The 24,599-nt window shown below is 45.2% G+C and overlaps 1 protein-coding gene across 4 annotated transcripts in view; it reads right to left on the bottom strand.

Annotated features, from left to right (window-relative positions):
- The window catches only part of TBC1D19 (TBC1 domain family member 19), a 93,686-nt gene that overhangs the window by 49,162 nt on the left and 19,925 nt on the right, over window positions 1–24,599 (bottom strand). For all 4 annotated transcript variants that reach the window (XM_058193409.1, XM_058193410.1, XM_058193411.1 and 1 more), the window contains 5 exons: window positions 23,913–23,959; window positions 21,484–21,594; window positions 13,481–13,553; window positions 9,903–9,941; window positions 8,340–8,452 (listed from right to left, as the gene is read on the bottom strand). In XM_058193409.1, the coding sequence (XP_058049392.1) occupies window positions 8,340–8,452; window positions 9,903–9,941; window positions 13,481–13,553; window positions 21,484–21,594; window positions 23,913–23,959 (383 nt within the window). The remainder of the gene's footprint in view (window positions 1–8,339; window positions 8,453–9,902; window positions 9,942–13,480; window positions 13,554–21,483; window positions 21,595–23,912; window positions 23,960–24,599) is intronic.

Here is a 24,599-nt window from a genome sequence, read left to right as displayed (position 1 = left end):
CCATAGCCCATCTGAACCAATTGACAGTTTAGAATACAATAGAATAACAGAGCTGGAAGGGACCTTGGAGATCTTCTAGTCCAACCCCCTGCTCAGGCAGGAAACCCTATATTCGTGATGGCGAACCTATGAGCACGCCAGCCGTCGCCCCACCCCAGCTCCACCGTGCATGCATGCGGGACTCCCGCTGACCAGCTGGTCTTCGGGTCTCTGCCGGGCATGCACGGGATGTGTGGCGCATGTGGGTGGACGCATGTGTGGCAACATGCATGGGCTGCATGTTGCTGCAGGACGCTTTCCAGGCCCAAAAACCGTCCTATTTATGACGGTTGCAGTGTCCTGGGGTCATGTGACCAAGCCAAGTCAATGGGGACACCGGATTTGCTTAACAACCACGTTGCTAACTTAACAACTTGCAGTGGTTCACTTAACAACCAGTCACTTAACAAGAAAGGTCGTAAAACGGGGGCAAAACTCGCTTCACCATTCTTAACACTTAGGAACAGAAAATTTGGGCTGAATTGTGCTCGTCGTAAGTCGAGGATTACCTGTACAGGACTACACATATGCCAGCTCTCCTGACATGGCAGTACAGTAGTCCTCAAATTACAACCACAATTGAGCTCAGAATTTAAGTCGCTAAAATAACAAATTTCTCATTTTAGAGACTTAAATTCTGGACTCAGCTGTGGACGTTAAGTTGAGGACTACTGTAATGGAATGTCAAGAGAGCTGGCATATTTTTGCACATGGTCATGGCAGAAATTCAGCATAAATAGAGAAAGCAAGAAAGATAAGAGCTGTACAATTCTCCTTTTAAGACAGCAGGAGAAAATATACAGCTGCACAGCAGACACATTTAATACTGTGTTTATTATCCTTGGGATTTTTCTCATAAACACAATTTGCTCTATTTTAGGATTTTAACTCCGTGGTTAGGGAATGCAATTTCATTTATCAGTTGGCAGAATATGTAGTACGTTCAACTAGGCAAGGATAAAGTCATTGTTCCTTTTATGATAAAGGTAAAATGAACCAGATGTATTCAGAACATGTAAATAAAAGTCATGCAGAAAAAACAATGGCTACCAACCTGCCTTGCATTGAGGACTTGTATACTGCACGAGTCAAAAAGAGAGCTGTGAAAATATTTACAGACCCTTCGCATCCTGGACATAAACTGTAAGTCGTACCCTCAAAACGACGCTATAGAGCACTGCACACCAGAACAACTAGACACAAGAACAGTTTTTTTCACGAACGCCATCACTCTGCTCAACAAATAATTCCCTCAACACTGTCAAACTATTCACTAAGTCTGCATTACTATTAATCTTCTCATCGTTCCCATCACCCATCTCCTTCCACTTATGACTGTAACTTTGTTGCTTGTATCCTTACGATTTATATTGATATTGATTGTTTCCTGATTGCTTATTTGTAGCCTATGACTATCATTAAGTGTTTCATTTCATTTCATTCATTTCATTTATTAAATTTCTATACCGCCCTTCTCCTGAAGGACTCAGGGCGGTTTACAGCCAATAAAACATAATTTATAAACAGACTTAAAATACAGTATAAAAATCTAATTCTATTAGGCCAATATCAATTAAAAATTATGCTACAACAATAATAAAATCCCATTTAAAAAAATAATAACTTAGGCCAACCCTGTGGAATAAAAAAGTCTTGAGCTCGCGACGGAAGGTCTGGAGGTCCGGGAGTAATCGTAACCCCGGAGGAAGCTCATTCCAGAGGGTGGGTGCCCCCACAGAGAAGGCTCTCTCCCTGGGGGTCGCCAGCCAGCATTGTTTGGCTGACGGCACCCTGAGAAGACCCTCTCTGTGGGAGCGCACAGGTCTGTGGGAGGCTATCGGTGGCAGCAGGCGGTCCCGTAAAGTGTTGTATCATTAAGTGTTAAATTTGTATCCTATGACTATCATTAAGTGTTGTAAGTGTTGTACCTTGATGAAGGTATATCTTTTCTTTTATGTACACTGAGGGCGTATGCACCAAGACAAATTCCTTGTGTGTCTAATCACACTTAGCCAATAAAATTCTATCTAATCTAATCTAATGTTGGTAAATCATAATCCAGGTAGTCCTTGACTTACGATGGTTCATTTACTGACCGTTCAAAGTTACGATGACCCTGGCAAAAGTGACTTATTACCGTTTTTCACATTTCTGACCGGTGCAGCCTCTCCATGGTCACATGATCAAAATTCAGCCATTTGGCAATCGACTCATATTTATGACGGTTGCAACATCCCGGGATTATGGGATCAACTTTCTGTGACCTTCTCACAAGCAAAGTCAATGGGGGAGCCAGATTTACTTAACAACCATGGTACTAACTTAACAATTGCAATGATTCGCTTAATAACTGTGACCAGAAAGGTCGTAAAATGGGGCAAAACTCACTTAATGACTGTCTCACTTAGCAAGAGAAATCTGGAGCTCAATTTTGGCCGTAAGTCAAGGATCACCTGCATAGAACAATAACATAAATATTTCGCAGTGACCAGTCAAATCTCATCAGATTTCTAGAAACGTCGTTTAAATTACTGATATCCGTGACAAAGTGATTTTTTTTATACTGTGCTAGCTTTCAGTCATTTAAAAGATTCCAGGAAATTGAATTATACCATATCTTTTAAAATGAGTATTTCCTTTGCCTGAATTATATTTTGACCTGTAATTCCCCAACATAATGGTGGCCTCATTTATTTTATGTATTAAATCAGTTCATATGGCAGTCTATCTCTCTAAGAAAGTCTGGCAGGAAACAAAATAAAAACAGACAATCGCATTAAAATAAAATTACTGCTAACACTGTTGAAGCTCAACAAAACATAAAATCATCAGATCGCTACCGTACTCTCTGACTAACATCCCAATTGTGTTGGAACTTGAAGACTTTTGAGGAGCGTATGCACCAAAGACAAATTCCTTGTGTGTCCGATCACATCTGGCCAATAAAGAATTCTATTCTATTCTATTCTGTTTAATTCTTGGTTTTAGTTTTTATGAACTTAATTGTTTGTAATTTTATTATTCTTGTGAGCTGCTCCAAGTTGTGTTCTAAAGATAAATAACTACATAAATCTTTTTTCATAAAATAAATCCTTATGCCTGGGAGACAAGCCTGGGAGAATTTACAAAAAAAAAAAACCTATATAAAAATATTATAGTCCCTTTATTTTAAAAAAATGCCCCCTGAATAACTATGCATATTAATACTTTACAAATTAAATTAAGAATTGCACTGATTTTTCATAAAGACAGAGTCAAAATCCACTTAACCTATAAAAACTCTCAGAGGTTTTTATAGAGGCTAAATTCATCCTGTAATTGTTTTAAATTCTGGAATCTTTTAAGGGAAAACAGCTATACAATTATAAAAATTAGCCATTTCCCCTAGTAATTCTGAAGAAAAAGAAGGAAGAAAGATTGTCTAATGATAATAGGCTTTAAACTTTACTTCTTTACATGAACACTTCAACTAATCTTATTTCTAAAGTTAGCAATTCTTCCCCTGGCTTAAATTGGGGTCAATTTAATTTCCCTTTTTTAATGAAGGAGAGAATTGCAGAACAGTATTAGTAGTAGCAGTTGCAATGTATGGCTGTGAAAGATGGACCATGAGGAAGGCTGAGCGTCCCAAGAATTGAGGCCTTTGAACTCTGGTGCTGGAGAAGACTCCTGCGAGTCCCTTGGACTGCAAGGCGATCCAACCGGTCAGTCCTAGAGGAGATCAACCCTGACTGCTCTTTAGAAGGCCAGATCCTGAAGAGGAAGCTCAAATACTTTGGCCACCTAATGAGAAGGAAGGACTCACTGGAGAAGAGCCTAATGCTTGGAATGATTGAGGGCAAAATAAGAAGGAGACGGCAGAGAATGAGGTGGCTGGATGGAGTCACTGAAGCAGTCGGTGTGAGCTTAAACGGACGCCAGAGGATGGTAGAGGACAGGAAGGCCTGGAGGAATGTTGTCCATGGGATCACAATGGGACGGACATGACTTCGCAATTTACACCACCACATTAGTAGTAGCACTGAAATTTAGAGAGTCAGGGTAGAGAGTTTGGAATATATTCCCTTCTTAAAAGCAATTGTTGTGACTTCAGCCCCCGAACCTGGCCCCATGCCCGAAAATGACTCGGAAAGTGAAGGGGAAGGGCCGGTAAGGCTTACCTCGGGAGCAGCAATTCCTTTGGCTCAGCTCCAGGAGCCAGAACCAGACCAGTCGGAGGATGTAATGAGGCCGTCATCCCCTGATTCCTCCCTTCCCCAGGCTACGCCTTCAGACCCAGCTGATAATAATAATCAAGCTTGGCTTGACCCACGCTTCAGAAGATTAGAGAGGCGGCGTCATCAAAAGGAAGGGTCATTAAAATGCTTTTTTAAAGTGCATTTTTAAAATGCACACCCCACAGGATATATAAGGAGCTTTGGGACTGCTCTCACTCCACGGGAAGCCAAGTTTAGCTGATCCGTTTCAAAAAGAGCTGAAAGTCTTGCTACCTGATTCATTTGTTTGAACTTTGGCAGACAGCTGCGATTTCTCTGCCAGGACTGATAAGAGCCGTGAATCCACTGGCTGAAGGCCAGCTCGTGGGTCTGAAGTGGGGAAGGAGACAGAACAGCAATCCTCTAAGCTGCTGTCGTGTCCCACTCCTCCGCTGATGGCCGGGTCAGGGAAATCCGAATCAGGCGTGCCTCTGCAGCTCTGCCAAAGTCCTAGCAAAGTCCTCAAGGCAGGCAGGAGACCAGAAAGTGACTTCAGCAAGATATGTTCGACTTTGCCTGACTCAGAGACTGCCAGAAAGCAGATCCTTTATATAGGCCATGGGGTGTGGCTCCATGACTCAGCACTTATCCAGGCCTGCCCCTCCCTTCCTTCTGACGACGACGCCTATCAATTCTTCTGAAGCGAGGGTCACTTCAGTCGGCAGCTGTTGGTAATAGACCTCCCTCAGGCTCACATGCTGTGGGGGAGGGGGAGGGGTCTAGTTGCTCCATTTGCCTGGACATGGAGCCAGAGCTGGGGGCTGGAGATACTTCCTCCTCTTCAGCCTGTCTGGGCATGGAGCCAGGGCTGGGGCCGGGAGGCATACTAGGACATTCCTCAGCGTTCGGAAGCAGATAAGAAGACCCCAGCTGCAGTGAGAGCGGGCAAGACACAACAGCTGCTGACCATTTTTACTCAAGAAGCTTAAAGGGAAAAACCCTTGTAAGAAATGGAATGCCATGGCAATTCCGTAGTTTTCTCCTTTTTCCGGGGACCATCTCCAAAAGGAATTTAGAATGTGTTTATATTTACTCTCCATATTTGCATATCAAATACTCTGGGGGGTTTAATTCAAAAGGGAAAGCTGTTATGCTTACATTAATAGTCTATTTATTCCAATTCCCCCCCCACCAGGAACAAGCATTCGGATTCACCCTTGGGACAAAGCAGGTTTGTCTGCTTTGGCCCAGATTTGATCAGGGCTTAAGCAGCCAAGGTTACACACCCAGACACAGTATCCAAATCTCCTTGTCTCTGATAACACACACACACACAAGTGTTACCTGCTGGCAGTGGTGAAATGTAAAATTTGTTGCTACCGGTTCTGTGGGTGTGGTTTGGGGGTAATGTGACTAGATGGGCGTGGCCAACTTTTTTTTTTACTTTTAAAAGCATTTTTTCTACAATCTCTTCAGCTGAAGAGGTTGTAAAAAATACTTTTAAAAGGTTCTGACGATCCCAGCTGAGTTGCCTGATCGTCAGAGGCTTTTTTCTTTTCTTTTAAAAGCATTTTTTTTTTTGCCAGCAGGCAACTCAGCTGGGATCGTCAGAGGATCCTTTTAAAAGCATTTCTTTTACAACCTCTTCGGCTGATTTATTACTGCAGTGCATTTAGCCTATAAATCAGTTGTGCAAAGATATCTGTAAATGATATGGATCCATATCGGTGATTTGCACAGTGGCTAGGACGCTGAGCCTGTCGATCAGAAGGTCGGCAGTTCAGCGGTTCGAATCCCTAGTGCCGCCTAACAGGGTGAGCTCCCGTTACTTGTCCCAGCTTCTGCCAACCTAGCAGTTCGAAAGCAAGTAAAAAATGCAAGTAGAAAAAATAGGGACCACCTTGCATCCCTTTAAGTTTAAGACTTAGCATACTGCAAATCACCGAGTTAAGCACGTGTGCACATATACTATAATTAAATATCCCGTGGATCCATATCATTTACAGATATCTTTGCACAACTGACTTATAGGCTAAAGGCATTGCAGTAATAAATCTGTAGATTAGCTTGTTTGAGTTCTCCCATTACTTTACAAGCAGTGTCAGAATAACTGTAGGATTAAATAACGAGGAAAAGTAGACTAGCACTACCAATACAGTTAGAGAGTCTAGAAGGATTATGGCTTTCCTAAGGTCCACCCTAACTTTATACCAATATAATGCGGGTGTTCGCATTTTGCAGTGGGAAATGTTCATAATTAATCAACTGTAATAGATTGTTTCCTGGTTGCTTAATTGTAGCTTATGACTATCATTAAGTATTGTATCATTAAGTGTTAAATTTGTATCCTATGACTATCATTGTGTTTTAAATGTTGTACCTCGATGAAGGTATCTTTTCTTTTATGTACACTGAGAGCATATGCACCAAGACAAATTCCTTGTGTGTCCAATCACACTTGGCCAGTAAAAAATTCTATTCTATTCTATTCTATTCTATTCTATTCTATTCTATTCTATTCTATTCTATTCTATTCTATTCTGTTCTGTTCTGTTCTGTTCTATTCTAATGCACAGGCAGTCCTTGCATGACAATCATTTGATTAGTCATCATCATCTTCTTTTAATGACCCTATAATCCTTAGCAGGGAGGAGTCTGGGCAAATAAATGGAACTGAGTGTTTACTGGCCGGGTGCTCTTCTTGTCGCCAATGCGGAGTTGTGTTCAGTAGATACATTCTCATTCAGCCTAAGAGGTTGTAGAAAAAATTCTTTTAAAGGGTTCTGACGATCCCAGCTGAGCCACGTGATAATCAGAGGCTGATTTTTGGGCCTTTCCCATCCCCCTGGAGGCCCTCTGGAGGCCGGAATGGCCCATTTCCTGACTTCTGGTGGGACCAGAAGGCCTGTTTTCACCCTCCCCAGGCTCCAAGAAAGCCTCTGGAGTCTGGGGAGGGCAAAAAATGGGCCTACCGGGCCCATCGGGCCATTGTGTGCCAAAAGCAGGGGGAGCACGGGGGGGTTGCGCGTGCATGCATGGGGAGGGGGCACATTGAATTATGGGTGTGCGCGACCCCCCTTCGCGCTCCCCCCTCCCGCTTTTGGTACGCAACTGCAAAACGGTTAGCCATCACTGCCCTAGGCGTTCCCGGAAAAAGGGAAGCACTCAATGGGAGGAATAAAATCAAACAGTTCTGGGAACTGGGAATATACTGCAACTTCAGCAGAATTTACTGATGAAGGGAGTGCCAACAAATAAAAAAAAAATGTTATGTTAGAACGTCAGAAGTTTGAACAAAAGTGTTAAATGAATGTAGATGCCCCCGTAGGATCTTGCAACGGAAGACTCCTAGAATGCTCAATGATAGAACCAAAACATCCTGTGACGACCCGGGGCGTGACACAAAGGCAACACAGACAGAGAACCGATATGAGTCCCTTTATTATCACCAACTGTGCCCACAATGTCCCTTTCAACTCTCCAGCCTGTAGAGAGCTCTTCCACCAACCTGTAATAGTCTTTGGCTGGCAATATTTCAGCCCCAAACATTGTAAGCAGAAAACTTCTAACAAAAAATCCAAAGGCAAGACAAGGTAATTAATCCAGCAGGGCAAGCAAAATAGGGAATTCCACAAGTAAAGTAGCACGGCAGTAAATCAAGCCAGTTGGGAGGAGGCCAGGATTCAAAGAAACACCAGTATTTGTTCCTGACAAACGCACCCCCCCCCATTTGCCTTTCCTTTTAAACTCCAGCAGCACCTGTGCTTTGTAAAGAGGATCGGGTCCCTTTCCTCCCTCGTAAGCCACACAACCCACGTTGCTCTCTTCTCCGTTCCTCCCTGCGCTGCCTAGGATGAGGAGGGGGTGGGCCTTGGTCTTCATCTGAACCCCCTCTCCCTTGTTCTACCTCTCCCCTGCTCTGCCCAGCCTGACTTTGCTCTTCCCCAGTTTCTTCCACAGCCAATGGATCCACTCTCTCACTCTCTGTCACCCGTTTCTCTTCCCCTTCGGATTCAGACTCTGACAGGGGCATGACACATACACTTAGCTGTCACATGAATAGCAAACAGACATCTGTCCTTCCAATCTACTTTTCCGACTTACCTCTGGTTGGGTTGAAATGTTCAGAATCAGTGCCCACAGCTCGGCTCTTAATGAATTTGGGGAGCCTTGACGCACGTACTGTTGGGCGGCTGCGCTGTCCTGCTCCATAAGAACTACGAGAAATGTATGTAAAATATAATTAGGCAAAATACCTAAAGCTTCACAGTATTAAAGTGAACCTAAGAGGTAGTTAATATCAATTACAAGACTGTAATTGGACCTTAATTGAGACCCAAATTTCTCTCGCTAAGCGAAACAGTTACTAAGTGAATATTTCCCCATTTTATGACCTTTTGTTGTGTCTGCACCACCCCCGAGCCGGGCCCCCTGCCAGAAAGTGACTCGGAAAGTGAGGGGGAAGGGCCATCAGGACTTACCTCTGGAGCACTGACTTCCCTGGCTCAGCTCCAGGAGCCAGAGGCAGGCCAGGTGGAGGAGATAACGAGGCCTCCGTCCCCTGACTCTTTCCCCCGCCCAGGCCACGCCTCCAGACCCGGCTGATGGCAATCAGGCCTGGCTGGACCCTAGGTTTCGTAGGCAGGAGAGGAGGGAACAACAGAAGCAGGGGTGGGGCAGGCCTAGGAAGTGCTGAGTCATGGAGCCACACCCCACAGGATATAAAAGCAGCAAGGGCTGCTATACCACTTCGTGGCAAGCAAATCAACTGCTTAACTCGAGCTGAAGTATTGTTTGTTCCTGGTTGACTCATCGGCATCAAGGGAGATAACAGAGACACTTGGCAGACGCTCGTTAGTTTGCTGCCAGAAACTGATAGTTGCCGGCTAATTAAATCATCGCTCGGACTGAGGCGAGGGGGACAGAACACCTTTCTTGCCACCATTGCTAAGTGAATCACTACAGTTGTTAAGAGAAAGAACCCCCCCCCTCGTCTCCCAATTTGTGTATTTCTTTATTATTTTAATGTATTTATGTGCGACTGCTACTGCTACTTGTAACTCCCAGTGGTTTATCTGGGGACAAATATCTAATTCAAATATAAATACAAAAACAATTGTGTTGATGGTTGATCTGCCAAGAATGGAATGGAATGGAATGGAATGGAATGGAATGGAATGGAATGGAATGGAATGGAATGGAATGGAATGGAATAGAATAGAATAGAATTCTTTATTGGCCAAGTGTGATTGGACTTACAAGGAATTTGTCCTTTGTGCATATGCTCTCAGTGTACATAAGGATAATAAAATACATTCATCGAGAATAAAAAGATACAACACTTAGCGATAGACAAGGTTACTAATAACCTATCAAATCATACTAGGAAACAAATAAAAACAATATAAATTGAAAGATACAAGCAACATGGTTATAGTAATAAGTGGAAAGAGATAGATATTAGTAAGGAAGAGAAGAACAATAGTAATACAGTCTTAGTAAATATTTGACAGGGTTGCGGGAATTAATTGTTAAACAGAGTGATGGCATTCGAGGGAGAACAGTGCAAGCAAGGCTTCCAGAAATAGAAACAAATGGCAATTATATGTTTTTTTTAAAAAACAAACAAACAGTATATTAAAAATGATTACTGTAACCAACTCTTACCTTTTTGACCGAGCCGTACGTGCTCATTTTCATAAAGCTCTAAAATGTTAATGAGAATAAAATAATACTATTAGTTCTTATAAAATAAAACTATAGGTTCTACGGCTTTGAAACGGAGATGACCACCGCCCCTAAAGTCGGCAACGATTAGCACGTATGTGCGAGGGGAACCTTTATTAGTTCTAGGAGAAAACTTGAATTTATATATCAAATTACTTATTTGAAAGTAATGTTCCAGGCATGTACAAAGATTCAAATGAACACACATAAACGTGTCCATTCAAATATTTCTCAGAGTTTGTTTTTTTTACAGAAAATAGCAGTCCTCTATTAATTGTAGTTTTTTTAAAAAATCTCTAGTCAATTTATACACTGAAATGTGAAGGACAAAGGTGTAATTTCTGTTTAACAGATTAAAAATGTGCCATTTCACAGTAATAATTTAGAAGTCCCTATAGGACAAAAGTTATGATATTTTAATTTTGTTGATTATGTTACCAAAGTCGGCCTGAAAAGCAACCTTTCTAATTCTATTGTCAGCAAGGAGCCCTTCCTATAAAATGCACAAAACAGGGAAAAGAAAGATGCCATTGTCTTCACTGTAAACCTACACATTGTCAGTCAAAAGCCTAATTCTCAATAACTGGAATTCTTTCCAAATAAGTGTTGCCTTAATTTGTCATCCTATACATACTTAAAGGTAAAGGTAAAGGTTCCCTCGCACATATGTGCTAGTCGTTCTCGACTCTAGGAGGCGGTGCTCATCTCCGTTTCAAAGCCGAAGAGCCAGCGCTGTCCGAAGACGTCTCCGTGGTCATGTGGCCGGCATGACTCAACGCCAAAGGCGCACGGAATAGGTGGTCCCTATTTTTTCTACTTGCATTTTTACATGCTTTCGAAACTGCTAGGTTGGCAGAAGCTGGGACAAATAACGGGAGCTCACCTCGTTTCACGGCAGCATTAGGGATTCGAACCGCTGAGCTGCCGACCTTTCAATCGACAAGCTCAACATCCTAGCCCCTGAGCCACCTTATGCTTACTTGGCATTAAACCCAATTAAATAGGATTTACCTCTGAATAAAGCATTGCAGGCTTTACACATAAAATAAACATTAGGCAATAAAAGGATATTATCAGACATTAGTTAACTGTAACATAAGCTCTCATTAAAATCCACCTTTTAGATATTAGGTACATCAACAAGAGTCCAAAATATCTGAACGATTAAAGCCAATGGCACAATAACTGCATTTGTTTCTAAAACAATACAAGAGTTATTTCTTCTTGCTATTAATAAGTGTCCTACTATTTTCCACCGTATTTTTGAAGCAATAATGAAGAGACATTTCAGTAGAGTGCTATCTCATGCACAAGGACCCAACTTTCCAAGAAAAACCATATTCGATCTTCTATGTATGCAGCATGCCTTTATTCACATGTTACGCAAGCTCTTAATGTGCTATATTTTATATTTTATTATTTTATATTTATTATTTTAAGGGACGCGGTGGCACAGGGCTTAGGACGTTGAGCTTGTCGATCGAAAGGTCGGCAGCTCAGCGGTTCGAATCCCTAGTGCTGCCGTGTAACGGGGTGAGCACCCATAACTTGTCCCAGCTTCTGCCAACCTAGCAGTTTCGAAAGCACGTAAAAATGCAAGTAGAAAAAATAGGGGTCACCTCTGGTGGGAAGGTAACAGCGTTCCGTGCGCCTTTGGCGTTGAGTCATGCTGGCCACATGACCACGGAGACGTCTTCGGACAGCGCTGGCTCTTCGGCTTTGAAACAGAGATAAGAACCGCCCCCTAGAGTCGGCAACAACTAGCATGTATATGCTAGGGGAACCTTTACCTTTACCTTTATTTATTATTTTATTGGGTTGTTATCCAGAGTCACTTTCTGTGAGATGGGGCAGCCATATAAATTTGATAAGATAGACCCATTAGTTATTATAAGAAAATAGGAAAATAATACTATATTAGTGTTGGCGAACCTTTTTGGCACCAAGTGCCAAAATGGGAATATGTGCGCACATGCGGGGCAGCACCGAAAACTGGAACAGCAGCTCCCCGGTGTGCTTCCGGTTTCCGGAGCTCCCATGCGTCCACTCCAGGGAGCTGCTCTTCCGGTTTCTGCCGCTGTCGCGCACGCAAAGCCATCTGGAAGAGCAACAGGGGACGGCTGGTGTGCCCGGAGAGATGGCTCTACGTGCTACTACCAGCACGTGTGCCATAGGTTTGCCATCACTGCTATAGTGAATCAATTGTTGTGAAGATCATCAAGGACTGTGTTATGTGTTAAGAGTTTCTAGGCATCTTTTGTGGCTCCCGCCCCCGAATCTGGCCCCATGCCCGAAAGTGCCTTGGAGCCAGGCCTGCTGCCAGAAAGTGACTTGGACAGGGCTGTCAGGACTTACCTCAGAAGCACCGGCCTCCCTGGCTCAGCTCCAGGAGCCAGAAGCGGTCCAGGTGGAAGAAATAACAAGGCCTCTGTCCCCTGACTCTTCCCCTGCCCCCAGGCCACACCTGCAGACCCAGCTGACAGCAATCAGGCCTGGCTGGACCCTAGTTTTCATAGGCAGGAGAGGAGGGAACAACAGAAGCAAGGGTGGGGCAGGCCTAGGAAGTACTGAGTCATGGAGCCACACTCCACAGGATATAAAAGGCAGCAAGAGCTGGTGTGTCTCTTTGTATCAGGCAAATCCACAGATTGACTAGAGCTGAAGGTTGTGACTCACCAGCGTCTTGGCAGCTAACGAGGGCTCTTGGCAGACGCTGATTCTTTTGCTGCCAGAGCTGCTAAGAGCCGGCTAATTAAGCCATCGTTCAGATGGAGGCGAAGAGGACAGAACATCATCTGTCAAAATGTGGACAAGAAATCCATGGGGATTCTCAATCATCCAGATCATGGTTGTCCCAAAGATGCTTTTTCAAAAGGCAACTGGAGACTTTCTGATTTTTCTTTGAAAACATTTCGCTTCTCATTCAAGAACCTTCTTCAACTGGAAAGTTGAGAAGCGAAATGTCTTCCAAGAAAAAACCAGAAAGTCTCCAGTTGCTTCTCAAAAAAGCACACAATTTGGGACTGAAACCCTAGGGCTTATTTAAAGGAAAAAAAGAAAAAGAAAGACCAGTTGCCTTTTGAAAAGCATTTTTGGGACAAGCGGGCAACAGAATTCAGGAATGATGGCCAGGTAACTAGGGCTTAGCAGTCCTGAAGGATTTACTGGAAGTACCACCACCATGGAAAAAAGACAAGTATACAATGTTTAAAAACTATTCTATTACGGTCTGCTATTATAAATTAGGACCAACAAAGCAGGGCTACTTAAAGTATGGTATAAATAAATATATATATATATAAAGTTTGAAGAAAGGAATGATGTTTAAAAATGTGCTAATTTCTAGCAAGAAAAGAACCCAGCAGAATTCACTTATTTATTTAAGCCTGGTTATTCCCACCCATTATAAATAACGATCACAATAGAAATCCTAACTGGATTTGTTCTTTTTATAAATATACCTTACAAGAATTCATTTTGGAAGCAAAAACTATGTTTACCGGAAATGAAACACCCACCTGAAGGCACGTGTGCAGAATCATCAATATCCATCTGACCAGTGTTCAGGTCTAATTCGCTAAAATAATCCTTCTTGAAGGGAAAAAATAAAATAAAGACATTTTCCAAGAGGACAAGATTCAGCAGGTTCTGACCAGTTCTGGAGAACCGGCAGCGGAAATTTTGAGTAGTTCAGAGAACCGGTAGTAAAAATTCTGACTGGCCCCACCCCCATCTATTCTCTTCCTCCCGAGTCTCAACTGATCAGGAGGAAATGGGGATTTTGCAGTAATCTTCCCCTGGATTGGGGAGGGAATGGAGATTTTACAGTATCCTTCCCCTGCCACTCTTACCAAGCTCTGCCCACCAAGCCATGCCATGCCCACTAAGCCACACCCACCAAACCGTTGTAAATAATTTTGAAACCCACCACTGGCGCCACCGTATGCCATATGTGGAATCAACATTAAATATCAACGTATTGTTTTAATTGGCAAGCTGTAAACACGAAGCTTAAGGCTCATGGGACCCACACTATGTAATAAATTCAGTCCCTCAGAAGACCAAAATCCCAGCATCTTTGTTAAAAACTCAATATAGATGGTCCTTGATTTACAACAGTTCATTTAGTGGCCATTCAGAGTTATAACAGCGCTAAAAAAAGGACACATGATTGTTTTTCACACTTATTACTGTTGCCGCATTGTCATGGTCTCATGATCAAAACTCAAACACTTGTATGCAAGGTGACTGTGATGACGCTACATATTTTCATATTTGGTGGACTTGCAAGAAAATTAAGGCCTTTTGGATAAGAATTTGGTGGATTATTCAAAATGTACTGAAGAAGAAGATAAAGTTCCTGCCGCAATTTTTCCTTTTGGGAATTATAACGGATTGTACAGGGATTGAGACTAAATTGATTCTGAGTTTAATAACAGCAGCAAGGCTGTTGATTGGACAATACTGGAAGAAAGAAGAGATACCTACAATAGAAGAATGGATATTGAAAGTCATTAATTTGGCTGAGATGGCTAAAATCTCAGCTTTTTTAAAAGACAATACGCAGGAAAGATATTTAATTGAATGGAAAAAATGGATTGATTATCTACAAAACAGATATCAGATTAAGAAATATCAGATTGCCTTTGAATAATTAGGAAGTATTATTTTATGTAATGGGGAGGGGGTTGGGAGATGAAAAGATTTGGATGAGGTTAATTGGATTAGAAGGGAAAATTTTACTCTATGTTTGGTTTATGTATAACAATACCTTGTGATTGACCGGGAAGCCGGGGGAGGAGGGGAAGGGGTTTTCTGGGAGGGAGGGGGGAAAAAAGGGTGGAAAATGTTTTTGTTTCTTTTTTTTTTCAATAAAAAAAAAAACCTCAAACACCTGGGCAACTGGCTCATATTTATGAGGGAATATCCTGGGGTCACGTGATGCCAGGATAGTCCATCTTGGGATCACATGACCCCTTCTGACGAGCAAAGTCGGGGGAAGCCAGATTCACTTAACAACCAGGTTACGAACTTAACAACCGCAGCGATTCACCGAAGAACTGTGGCAAGAAAGGTCATAAAATGGGGCAAAGTTCACTGTCTCACTTAGCCACAGAAATTTTGGGCTTAACTGTGGTCGTAAGTCGGGGATCACCTGTACAGGAAGCTGATGCTGGGCTGCAATATAGCAGTGTTGGCAAACCTTTTCGGCACCGAACGCCGAAATGGGAGCCCGCGTGTGCGTACTGGAAAGCGGAAGAGCAGCTGCCCAGTGCGCATGCGCGCGCCAGGAAGGTGATCTTCCCGTTTCCGGCGTGCGCATACACACCGGCCACCTGGTCTTCCTGTTTCTGGCGAGCATGTACGTGCGAAGACCAGGTGGCCGGTGCGCGTGCACGCGCCCGAAATCAGAAAAGCAGCCACCTAATGTGCATGCGCCCCGCGGTTAATCTTCCGGTTTCCAGCGCTCCTGCACACGTGAAGACCAGATGGGCGGCGCACTGGAAACCGGAAGAGCAATGGGCGATGGCTCGCGTGCCTGGAGAGATGGCTGTGCATGCTATTTCCAGCACGCGCGCAATCGGGTCGCCATCACAGCAATATAGCAACAGCCAGCATATCCTTTAGTTACAATTATAGGCTAGAATTTTCTTTAATATCACTTGCGAAAAATAATGCTTTACAGCTAGGGATTTAAAATTCGTGTATCAAGAATATTCAGCAATTCTCATACGCAGTATTTGAATTAGAATTAGAATTCTTTTTTGGCCAAGTGTGATTAGACACACAAGGAATTTGTCTCCGGTGCATAAGCTCTCAGAGTACCTACAACAATAGCGATAGATCATTATCATAGTCATTGTAAAAAATACATTCATCATAAAACATTAGATACCCCACTTTAGCGATAGTCACGGATGCTAAAGAAGCAATCAACATAAATCACACTAGGATGCTAAGCAAACAATATAAATCGTATGAGACAAGCAACAAAGTTATAGTCATGAGAAGATAAGGAACAGGGAAGATGACTTCTTTACATTAATCCAGGACAGGGGTGAAATCTACTTACCTTCTGTACCAGTTCGGAAGTGCACACGCTGCGGGCAACGCGCTATGCGCAGAAGGTAAAAAACGCATTACTTCCTGGTTAAAACCAGGAAGTAATGACACCCGGGCAGGTGGGCGGAGCTTCATTCCGCCATTGCTACTGGATCGCCGAACCACCACTAACAATTGCTACCGGATCGCGAGATCCGGTCAGAACTAGGAGCATTTCACCCCTGATCCAGGGTGTCAAACTCAATTTCATTGAGGGCTGCATCAGGGTTGTGTTTGACCTCGGGGGAGCTGGGGGGGGAGTAGGCATGCCCAGGGTGGGTGTGGCCAGCCTGATACCACTCATATCGTGGATGCCTGTGGCCTGAGGGCTCTGCCAGCAAAAACGGGCTCCCCAGCTCCGTAGTCAGCAGCAATGGCCTCCTGCAACCCTCCGCCAGCAAAGAAGGGTACCCTCACCCCCCCCCGAGTTCCGTTTTCGCTGGCGGAGGGCTGCAGGAAGCTGTCACAGTCCTCCCGAGCTCAGTTTTTGCTGGCAGAGGCACCACAGACCAGATCTTTGCGATTTCCAGGGTGGCCCCACGGGCCACATCTAAGCACCCCGCAGGCTGGAAACGGCCCGTGGGCCTTGTGTTTGACACCCCTGAATTAATCCGTTCAGCTCAGCCCTGCCCCCCATTTTTTCATCCTCTGCAACAAGAGGCAAAAAATATTTCTTCCTGAAGGGCACGATTACCTCACCTCACCCTTTGTATCGTATTCTTTTTCTAATATTCTAAAGGTTTTCTGCATCTTGGACACCGCTAATTATTTTTTATACATATCGATTCAGGAATTACCGTATATACTCGAGTATAAGCCGAGTTTTTTGGCACGTTTTTTGTGCTGAAAAACGCCCCCTCGGCTTATACTCGAGTCTACCCTTGCAGAGCCGACCCAGGGAGAGGGTTTTTTGCCCTCGGGAACAGCTGGGCCGGCAGGACGAGCAAATGCTGCGGCATGCTTTGCCAGCTCGGCCGGCTCGTTTTAGGCGGCGGCTGGCCTCCGGCGTTTTCTTCCGCCGCTTTTGATGGCGGCGGTGGTCGGCGGAGGCGGGGCGGAGGGGCGTTCGACATTTCGCCCCTCTCACTCGTCCTCCTCTTGCCCAGCGGTGGGCGGAGGCGTTGTCACCTCGCCCTCCTCTCCGAGCGAAATTGAGTGCGGCGGCAGTGGGGTGGGTGGGTGGGTGGGGGAGGCCGCCGTGAAGTGCCGGCTGGGGGCCGGGGCCAATCCCGGGCTCCCCAGCCGGCACTTCACGGCCTCCCCTGCCGCCGCACTCAATTTCGGCTTTCGAAGAGCGGTGACGCCCTCATGGCGAGAGTGACAAACAAATAGAGTTCTTCGCCTTGGCGTTTGTCACCTCGCCCTCCTCTCCAGCGAAATTGAGTGCGGCGGCAGTGGGGTGGGTGGGGGAGGCCGCCGTGAAGTGCCGGCTGGGGGCCGGGGCCAATCCCGGGCTCCCCAGCCGGCACTTCACGGCGGCCTCCCTGCCGCCGCACTCAATTTCGGCTTTCGGAGAGGAGGCGAGTGACAAACAAAGAGAGGGCAGCAGAGAGGAGGCGAATGTCACCCTCCGCCCCTCCGCCGACCACCGCCGCCGCCATCAGCGGCGGAAGAAAACGCCGAGGCCAGCCGCCGCCCAAAGCGAGCCGGCCGAGCTGGCAAAGCATGCCGGCACTTCAATCCCGGGCTCCCCAGCCGGCACTTCACGGCGGCCTCCCCTGCCGCCGCACTCAATTTCGGCTTTCGGAGAGGAGGCGAGGTGACAACGCCTCCAGCAGGCGGGTGACAAACAAATAGAGTTCTTCTCGCCTTGGCGTTGTCACGGGCAGAGGAGGCAGTGAGAGGCGAAAATGTCGAGCGCCCCTCCGCCCCTCCGCCGACCACCGCCGCCGCCGCCATCAGCGGCGGAAGAAAACGCCGAGGCCAGCCGCCGCCCAAAGCAGGCCGGCCGAGCTGGCAAAGCATGCCGGCACTTCAATCCCGGGCTCCCCCAGCCGGCACTTCACGGCGGCCTCCCCCTGCCGCCGCACTCAATTTCGGCTTTCGGAGAGGAGGCGAGTGACAACGCCTCCTGGCGAAGTGACAAACAAATAGAGTTCTTCTCGCCTTGGCGTTGTCACCCTCGCCCTCCTCTCCAGCGAAATTGAGTGCGGCGGCAGTGGGGTGGGTGGGTGGGGAGGCCGCCGTGAAGTGCCGGCTGGGGGCCGGGCCAATCCCGGGCTCCCCAGCCGGCACTTCACGGCCTGCCGCCGCACTCAATTTGACTTCGAAGCGAGTGACAACGCCCCCTCCAGCGAGGTGACAAACAAATAGAGTTCTTCTCGCCTTGGCGTTGTCACAGCGGGCAAGAGGAGGCAGTGAGAGGCGAAAATGTCAACGCCCCTCCGCCCCTCCGCCGACCACCGCCGCCGCCATCAGCGGCGGAAGCGCCGGAGGCCAGCCGCCGCCCAAAGCGAGCCGGCCGAGCTGGCAAAGCATGCCGGCACTTCAATCCCGGGCTCCCCAGCCGGCACTTCACGGCGGCCTCCCCTGCCGCCGCACTCAATTTCGGCTTTCGGAGAGGAGGCGAGGTGACAACGCCCCTCCGCCCCACCGCGGGCAAGAGGAGGCAGTGAGAGGGGCGAAAATGTCGAACGCCCCTCCGCCCCTCCGCCGACCACCGCCGCCGCCATCAGCGGCGGAAGAAAACGCCGAGGCCAGCCGCCGCCCAAAGCGAGCCGGCCGAGCTGGCAAAGCATGCCGGCACTTCAATCCCGGGCTCCCCAGCCGGCACTTCACGGCGGCCTCCCCACCACCCACCCACCCACCCCACTGCCGCCGCACTCAATTTCGGCTTTCGGAGAGGAGGGCGAGTGTGTCAAACGCCAAGGCGAGAAGAACTCTCTTTATTTGTTTGTCACTCTCGCCTCCTCTTACTCGTCCTCCTCTCGCCCTCGGAGGCGGAGGCGTTGTCCTGAATACATCCCAATAAAATGCAAAGGTTTCAAAGCATGTTTTGGAAAAGCAGCGAGGATGGGGGAGAATGCTGCCTTGAATGTGAAAAAGCGTGGAAAACTCCAACTACAGTATAAAAAAAAAACATTTGCACTCAGTACTTTTTATTTTATTTTATTTTTGCCAAGTTTTCCCCAGGGTTTTCCCCTATGGAAATTGGGAGGTGGGAGAAAGAGGTGAAAAGAAAAGCCTCTTGGAAAGCGGAGAAATACGGCAAGAACAAACAATTTCTCCCCGAGAGGCAGGAGGAGGAGGAGGAGGAGAGATGGGGGCATTGCAAGCTAGGGTGGGAAGAAGGAGGAGGAAGAAGAAGGGAGGCAAAAGAAACCGACCCTCGCGCAGATCAGCAAATTAGCTTTCCTTCTCCAAACCAATTTTTTAAAAAAAAAAACCGTTCTACCCAGAGCAAATGGCAAATAAGCAGCCCGTTTTGAGTCTGATTATTGTTTCACGGTGGTTGCCCTCTCTGATCTCCTTGTACATGACAAGGCACCTCTAACCCAGCGCTTTGTGTTTGTTATTGGTAATTCTCCTCTCCCTTCTTCCATTGGAGTCCTCTCCCCTTCCTTTCCGAACGGGGCGGGCGATTTACCTTCTCTGCCTCTTTTTATTTTCCTGGAGGTGGAGGTGTATTCCTAAGGATGCCTTCAGTGCTGGGGAAGGAGCCGATCCATGGAGGGAGGCGGCGCTGCCGAGCCGCTGCTTACAGAGGCGAAAGAGCCAGGAGACCTTGGCATGGGTGGGCGGCTGGTGTAAGGCAGGGCAGAACCTTGACCCGCAAGGATCCCGGGAGGTGGGGGCGAAGAGAGGCAGAGAAGGAGGAGGAGGAAGGAAAAGAAAAGAAAGGGGAGTGAAAATAAGAGCAGTCCGAGCAATAAATAAATATTGCTGGGCTGCTTTCCAAATCCTCAACACGGAACTAAAAGTTGCAAGTGTTTTGTGAGTTCAAACAGTCCCTTCAGACTAACACGTTTCATTAAAAGATACAAAGTTTGGTAAACTGAAGCTCGCTCTGTCCAATGCAAAAATCATCATCATCATAATAATAATAATAATGATAATAATAATAATGATGATGATAATGATAATAATGATAATGATAATAATAATAATAATAATGATGATGATGATAATGATAATAATGATAATGATAATAATAATAATAATGATGATGATAATAATGATAATAATGATAATGATAATAATAATAATAATAATAATGATGATGATGATGATGATGATAATGATAATGATAATAATAATAATAATAATAATAATAATAATAATAATAATAATAATAATAATAATAATATTCAGCCGTGCTTCGCTTTGATGGCAGCCTGACGTAAAATGGGGGCAGGGGATACATACAGTTAGGGAAAAATAACAAAACAATGTTTTGGGCTCAATTGCAGTCTTAAATTGAGGACTACGGTACTTGCAATTTGAACCTTATTGGACACTTCATTCCTGGAGGGTTTTTAAAGAACAGACTGGACAATCCTTTGTCTGAAACAGTATAGGATCTCTTGCTTGAGGAGTGGGGACTGGACTAGAAGATCACTGTTAGTTTGGGATATGTTCAGAGCCCACACATCTGATGACATAAAAAAATTGGCAAAGTCATCTCAAGTCACTTTGGCCGTTATTCCAGGTGGGCTTACATCTGTATTGCAGCCCCTAGATGTCAGTTTAAATAAACCTTTCAAGGACCATGTGCAAGTATGTGGCATGAATGGATGACATCTGGTCAAGCTCGTCTGACAAAAGTTGGAAATCTGAGAAAGCCAGACATAGAACTAATAGCACAGTGGGTTCGTGATGCATGGGAAGATATTCCAGAGGACATGGTGCAACGTGCCTTCAAGAAATGTGGCATTAGTAATGCTATGGATGGCAGTGAAGACAGCGCATTGTATGAGAGTGACAGCAGTGATGATGACGACTGTGAACTCAGTGATGGCGGCAACGTATGCGGATAACATCACAGAAGCTGAAGTAGCTGAAGCTCTGTTTGCACAAACAGATGATGAGGAGGAGAACTCCAGTTTTGATGGATTTTAGCTCGTGTTAGCTTGGTTGCTGTTACTTTTAAAGATACTGTATTTTTGATACCATATTCTTTTTGGGGACCCCCTTTTGCACTTTTATTGTTTTTCGTTCAAATAAATATTCATGTTATTTTACTTGGCTCTATCTTTATTTTTTACATTGACCAGTAGCTGCCTCATTTCCCACCCTCGGCTTATACTCGAGTCAATAGTTTTTCCCAGTTTTTGTGGTAAAATTAGGTACCTCGGCTTATATTCGGATCGGCTTATACTCGAGTATATACGGTAAGTCCACTGCGTTCAATTCCCAGGGCTACAAGTGTTAAATTAAATGGTTGTTCTCCATTTTTAAAGAAGCTAGAATGGATGCTTACCAGTTCAGGTATATCTTTCACGTTCAGCGGGACCTGAATTAGTCCCAAGTGATTTCTAAAATTAGGCACCTCGCTGCTGTCGTAATTCGGATTGCGCAGGTTCATCAGCACCTTTAACGAGAAGGCTAGAAGTGACCATGGATGTATAAGAACTAAATCAATTATTTTAAAATAGCTTGCCTTAATGGAACGGGACAATTTGCGCCAGCCACATTTTTGTGCCCACTTCTCCACACCCGCCCCCTCAGCCAACCCATCACCGGCATTTATGCTTGTGGGGGGCATAAATCCACCACACTCCTATCCTGGCAATGGGCTGCCAGCACTCCTGCCCCACCCAATTCTCCTGGCCGATTTATTTAGGGATGCTTATCCCTGAGTGTTTCACTATGCCGGACACTGTTGTGACCCAGGCCCAAGTAGGTAGTATTAGACGCAATCAGTTCAAAAACAAACAGACTTTATTAGAACAGCTGAGAATTAACTCATTCTCAGTGTAGTCCAAACTCTGTGGCTCAGAATGGTAAGACAGTCTGTTATTAACACAGCTGCCTGCAATTACTGCAGGTTCTAGTCCCACCAGGCCCAAGGTTGACTCAGCCTTCCATCCTTTATAAGGAAGGTAACATGAGGACCCAGATTGTTGGGGGCAATAAGTTGACTTTGTATATAAATATACAAATAGGATGAAGACTATTGCTAACATAGTGTAAGCCGCCCTGAGTCTTCGGAGAAGGGCGGGATATAAATGCAAATTAAAAAAAAAACTAAATCAAAGCAAATTCTTCATAACACAATTCTTCAGTCTTATCACCAACCTTGGTCTAATCAGGCAAACTGCCAAAGGCTTTTCTTGGCAAAAGTTCAAAAGCAGAAGACAAGAAATAAATGCAGCAAGACAAGAAGCAAGTCTATCAACCTTGTTTTCTGACAAAGAGCCCAAGAGCCGTTGCTGGTCTTTTAAGCCTTATGGGAGGGGCCAATCATTTCTTGGCCCTACTCCCGAGTCGTCCTCTTTGCTTTAGCTGCTCTTGCCTTCTGGCAGCTCTTCTCATGTGTGCACTAGGAACAGGCTCCTCCAGTTCCTCTGCGTCTCTACTGTCAGCCTCTGGAGGCTCTGGAGTCCGAACCTCACTCCCCGATGGCCCTGGCCCCATCTCTGCCTCCAACGCAGAGCCCTCATCTGGACCTTCCCTAGCCTCCAGGACTGGCCCATGTTCTTCCTCAGCCTCATCACTGTCCGACTCTGCCGCTAGCTCCACAGGCTGCTGGCGGACCACAACAGACATTTAAACTCACCTCCCGGTGGCCAGGTGGGATGGATACCTGGCACATCCTACCAGCAGCGATGGCAGCCCAGCCAGTGGTCACTCCCACTGTGGCCAGGCTGCATTTGCAGCCAAATCCCAGTCGAGGGGGGACCTCCAGCCCCTCAGCATTCACTGCCCTGAGTCCTGCTCAGGAGATGTCGCAACAAAGCCGTGCCAGCCTTGTAGGAAGAGCGTGCACAGGCAGCCCCTCCCTTTACTGGAGACCCCACGTGGCCCTCCTTAGTGTTGTGGCCTGCCAGTGGCCAGCAGACCTGACAGCAGATCCAGACAGTGAGGAGGTTGGGGAGGAACATGGGACAGTCCTGGAGTCTGGGGAAGTCTCGGACGAGGGCTCTGCGTCAGAGGCAGAGAGAGGGCCAAGGCCATCTGGTAGTTACTTGCTGCCTCCAGAGTCTCCAGAGTCTGACATTACCAGCAACAGGAAACGTTATTATGGAGAAACTTTTTTCAGAACACGGTGAACAAAATCAGATATTAAGGTAGCTAGGCAGGACACATCTTTACAATGTAAGAAATGTTGTTTTCTCCTTCTCTCAGAAGAACAGGTCAGAAATATTTTTGGCTTTTAAAAGTAGTCCTCAAGTTATAACCTTTCATTTAGCAACTGTTCAAAGTTACGACGACACGGGGGGAGGGAAAAAGCCACGTGATCAAAATTCAGATGCTTGGCAACTGGTTCACATTTGTGACGGTTGCAGTGTCCCGGGGTCACATGATCCCCTTTTGAGACCTCCTGACAAGCTAAGTCAATGGGAAGGCCAGATTCATTTAACAATCATGTTACTAATTTAATAAATGCAGTGTTTCGCTTAACAACGGTGGCAAGAAAGGTCGTAAAATGGGGCAAATTTCACTTAACTATCTTGCTTAGCAACAGAAATTTTGGGCTCAAATGCAGTCGTTGAGGATTATCTATAGATGATCCCCTAATTTTACCGTATACAGTAAAGTATACGGTATCCTGAAGATCTCATTTGTGAATCTAATGACTCAAGAGTTCCTTTCTCAGGAACGACAAGATTTTATTGGATTAAAAAAATGCATATCCAAAACTAAAACCCGATATATTTTTTTATATATTTTTTTGCAAAAACTTACCTCAAGAAAATCTTTAGGTGCATAAACTGGCCTGAAGAGACTCAGGTCTGAAATATAAAGTTATTCAACCCTAAATATTTTGTAGCTGTTTGGACTATGCATTTCAGTAATAATAATTATCAAATTTTATTATTTCAGCCTCGTTCTAATATCTGTTCAAAACAACATCCAGGATTATTTCCAGAGGAGTAAATCTCATGCACAGTAATTAAAAGCACTAATGTAATACAATTGAGGACAACTCTTAGAAAGTTTTCTTTAATGGAAAAACTAAGAATACACAAAAATATCAATAAATAATCGAGGCTGGTTTATTTTAACTCATTTAAAATTAAAGGATAACATATGTCAGAATAATCAAGATATCAGTTTACTCTATTGAGAGATGAGTGAACACACACACAATAATTCAGAATACTTGCCCAGAACTGGGGAAAAAGTTATTATGTCGACTACGGAACAAGATAGAAATGGGATCTGCAAATCATTAAATCTTCTAGAAGGCCGTTAAATCTTGGCTCTTTATTCGGCCCTGAGATATAGCGGTAGATTCCGCAAAGAATTATTGACGGACCCCCAGAGGTTTGATTTAAGTTACAGGGCCTTTCAGTTTTTATCATTGTCAGACTGTAAAAGACCAGATTCACGCATGAAAATCCAATTCAACGGATTTATTGCTACAAACAT

Source organism: Ahaetulla prasina, chromosome 8, assembly GCF_028640845.1.
Source record: "Ahaetulla prasina isolate Xishuangbanna chromosome 8, ASM2864084v1, whole genome shotgun sequence".
Lineage (NCBI taxonomy): Eukaryota > Metazoa > Chordata > Lepidosauria > Squamata > Colubridae > Ahaetulla > Ahaetulla prasina.
The sequence above is the reverse complement of the archived record's forward strand: the minus strand, read 5'-3'. Positions and strand labels throughout refer to the sequence as shown.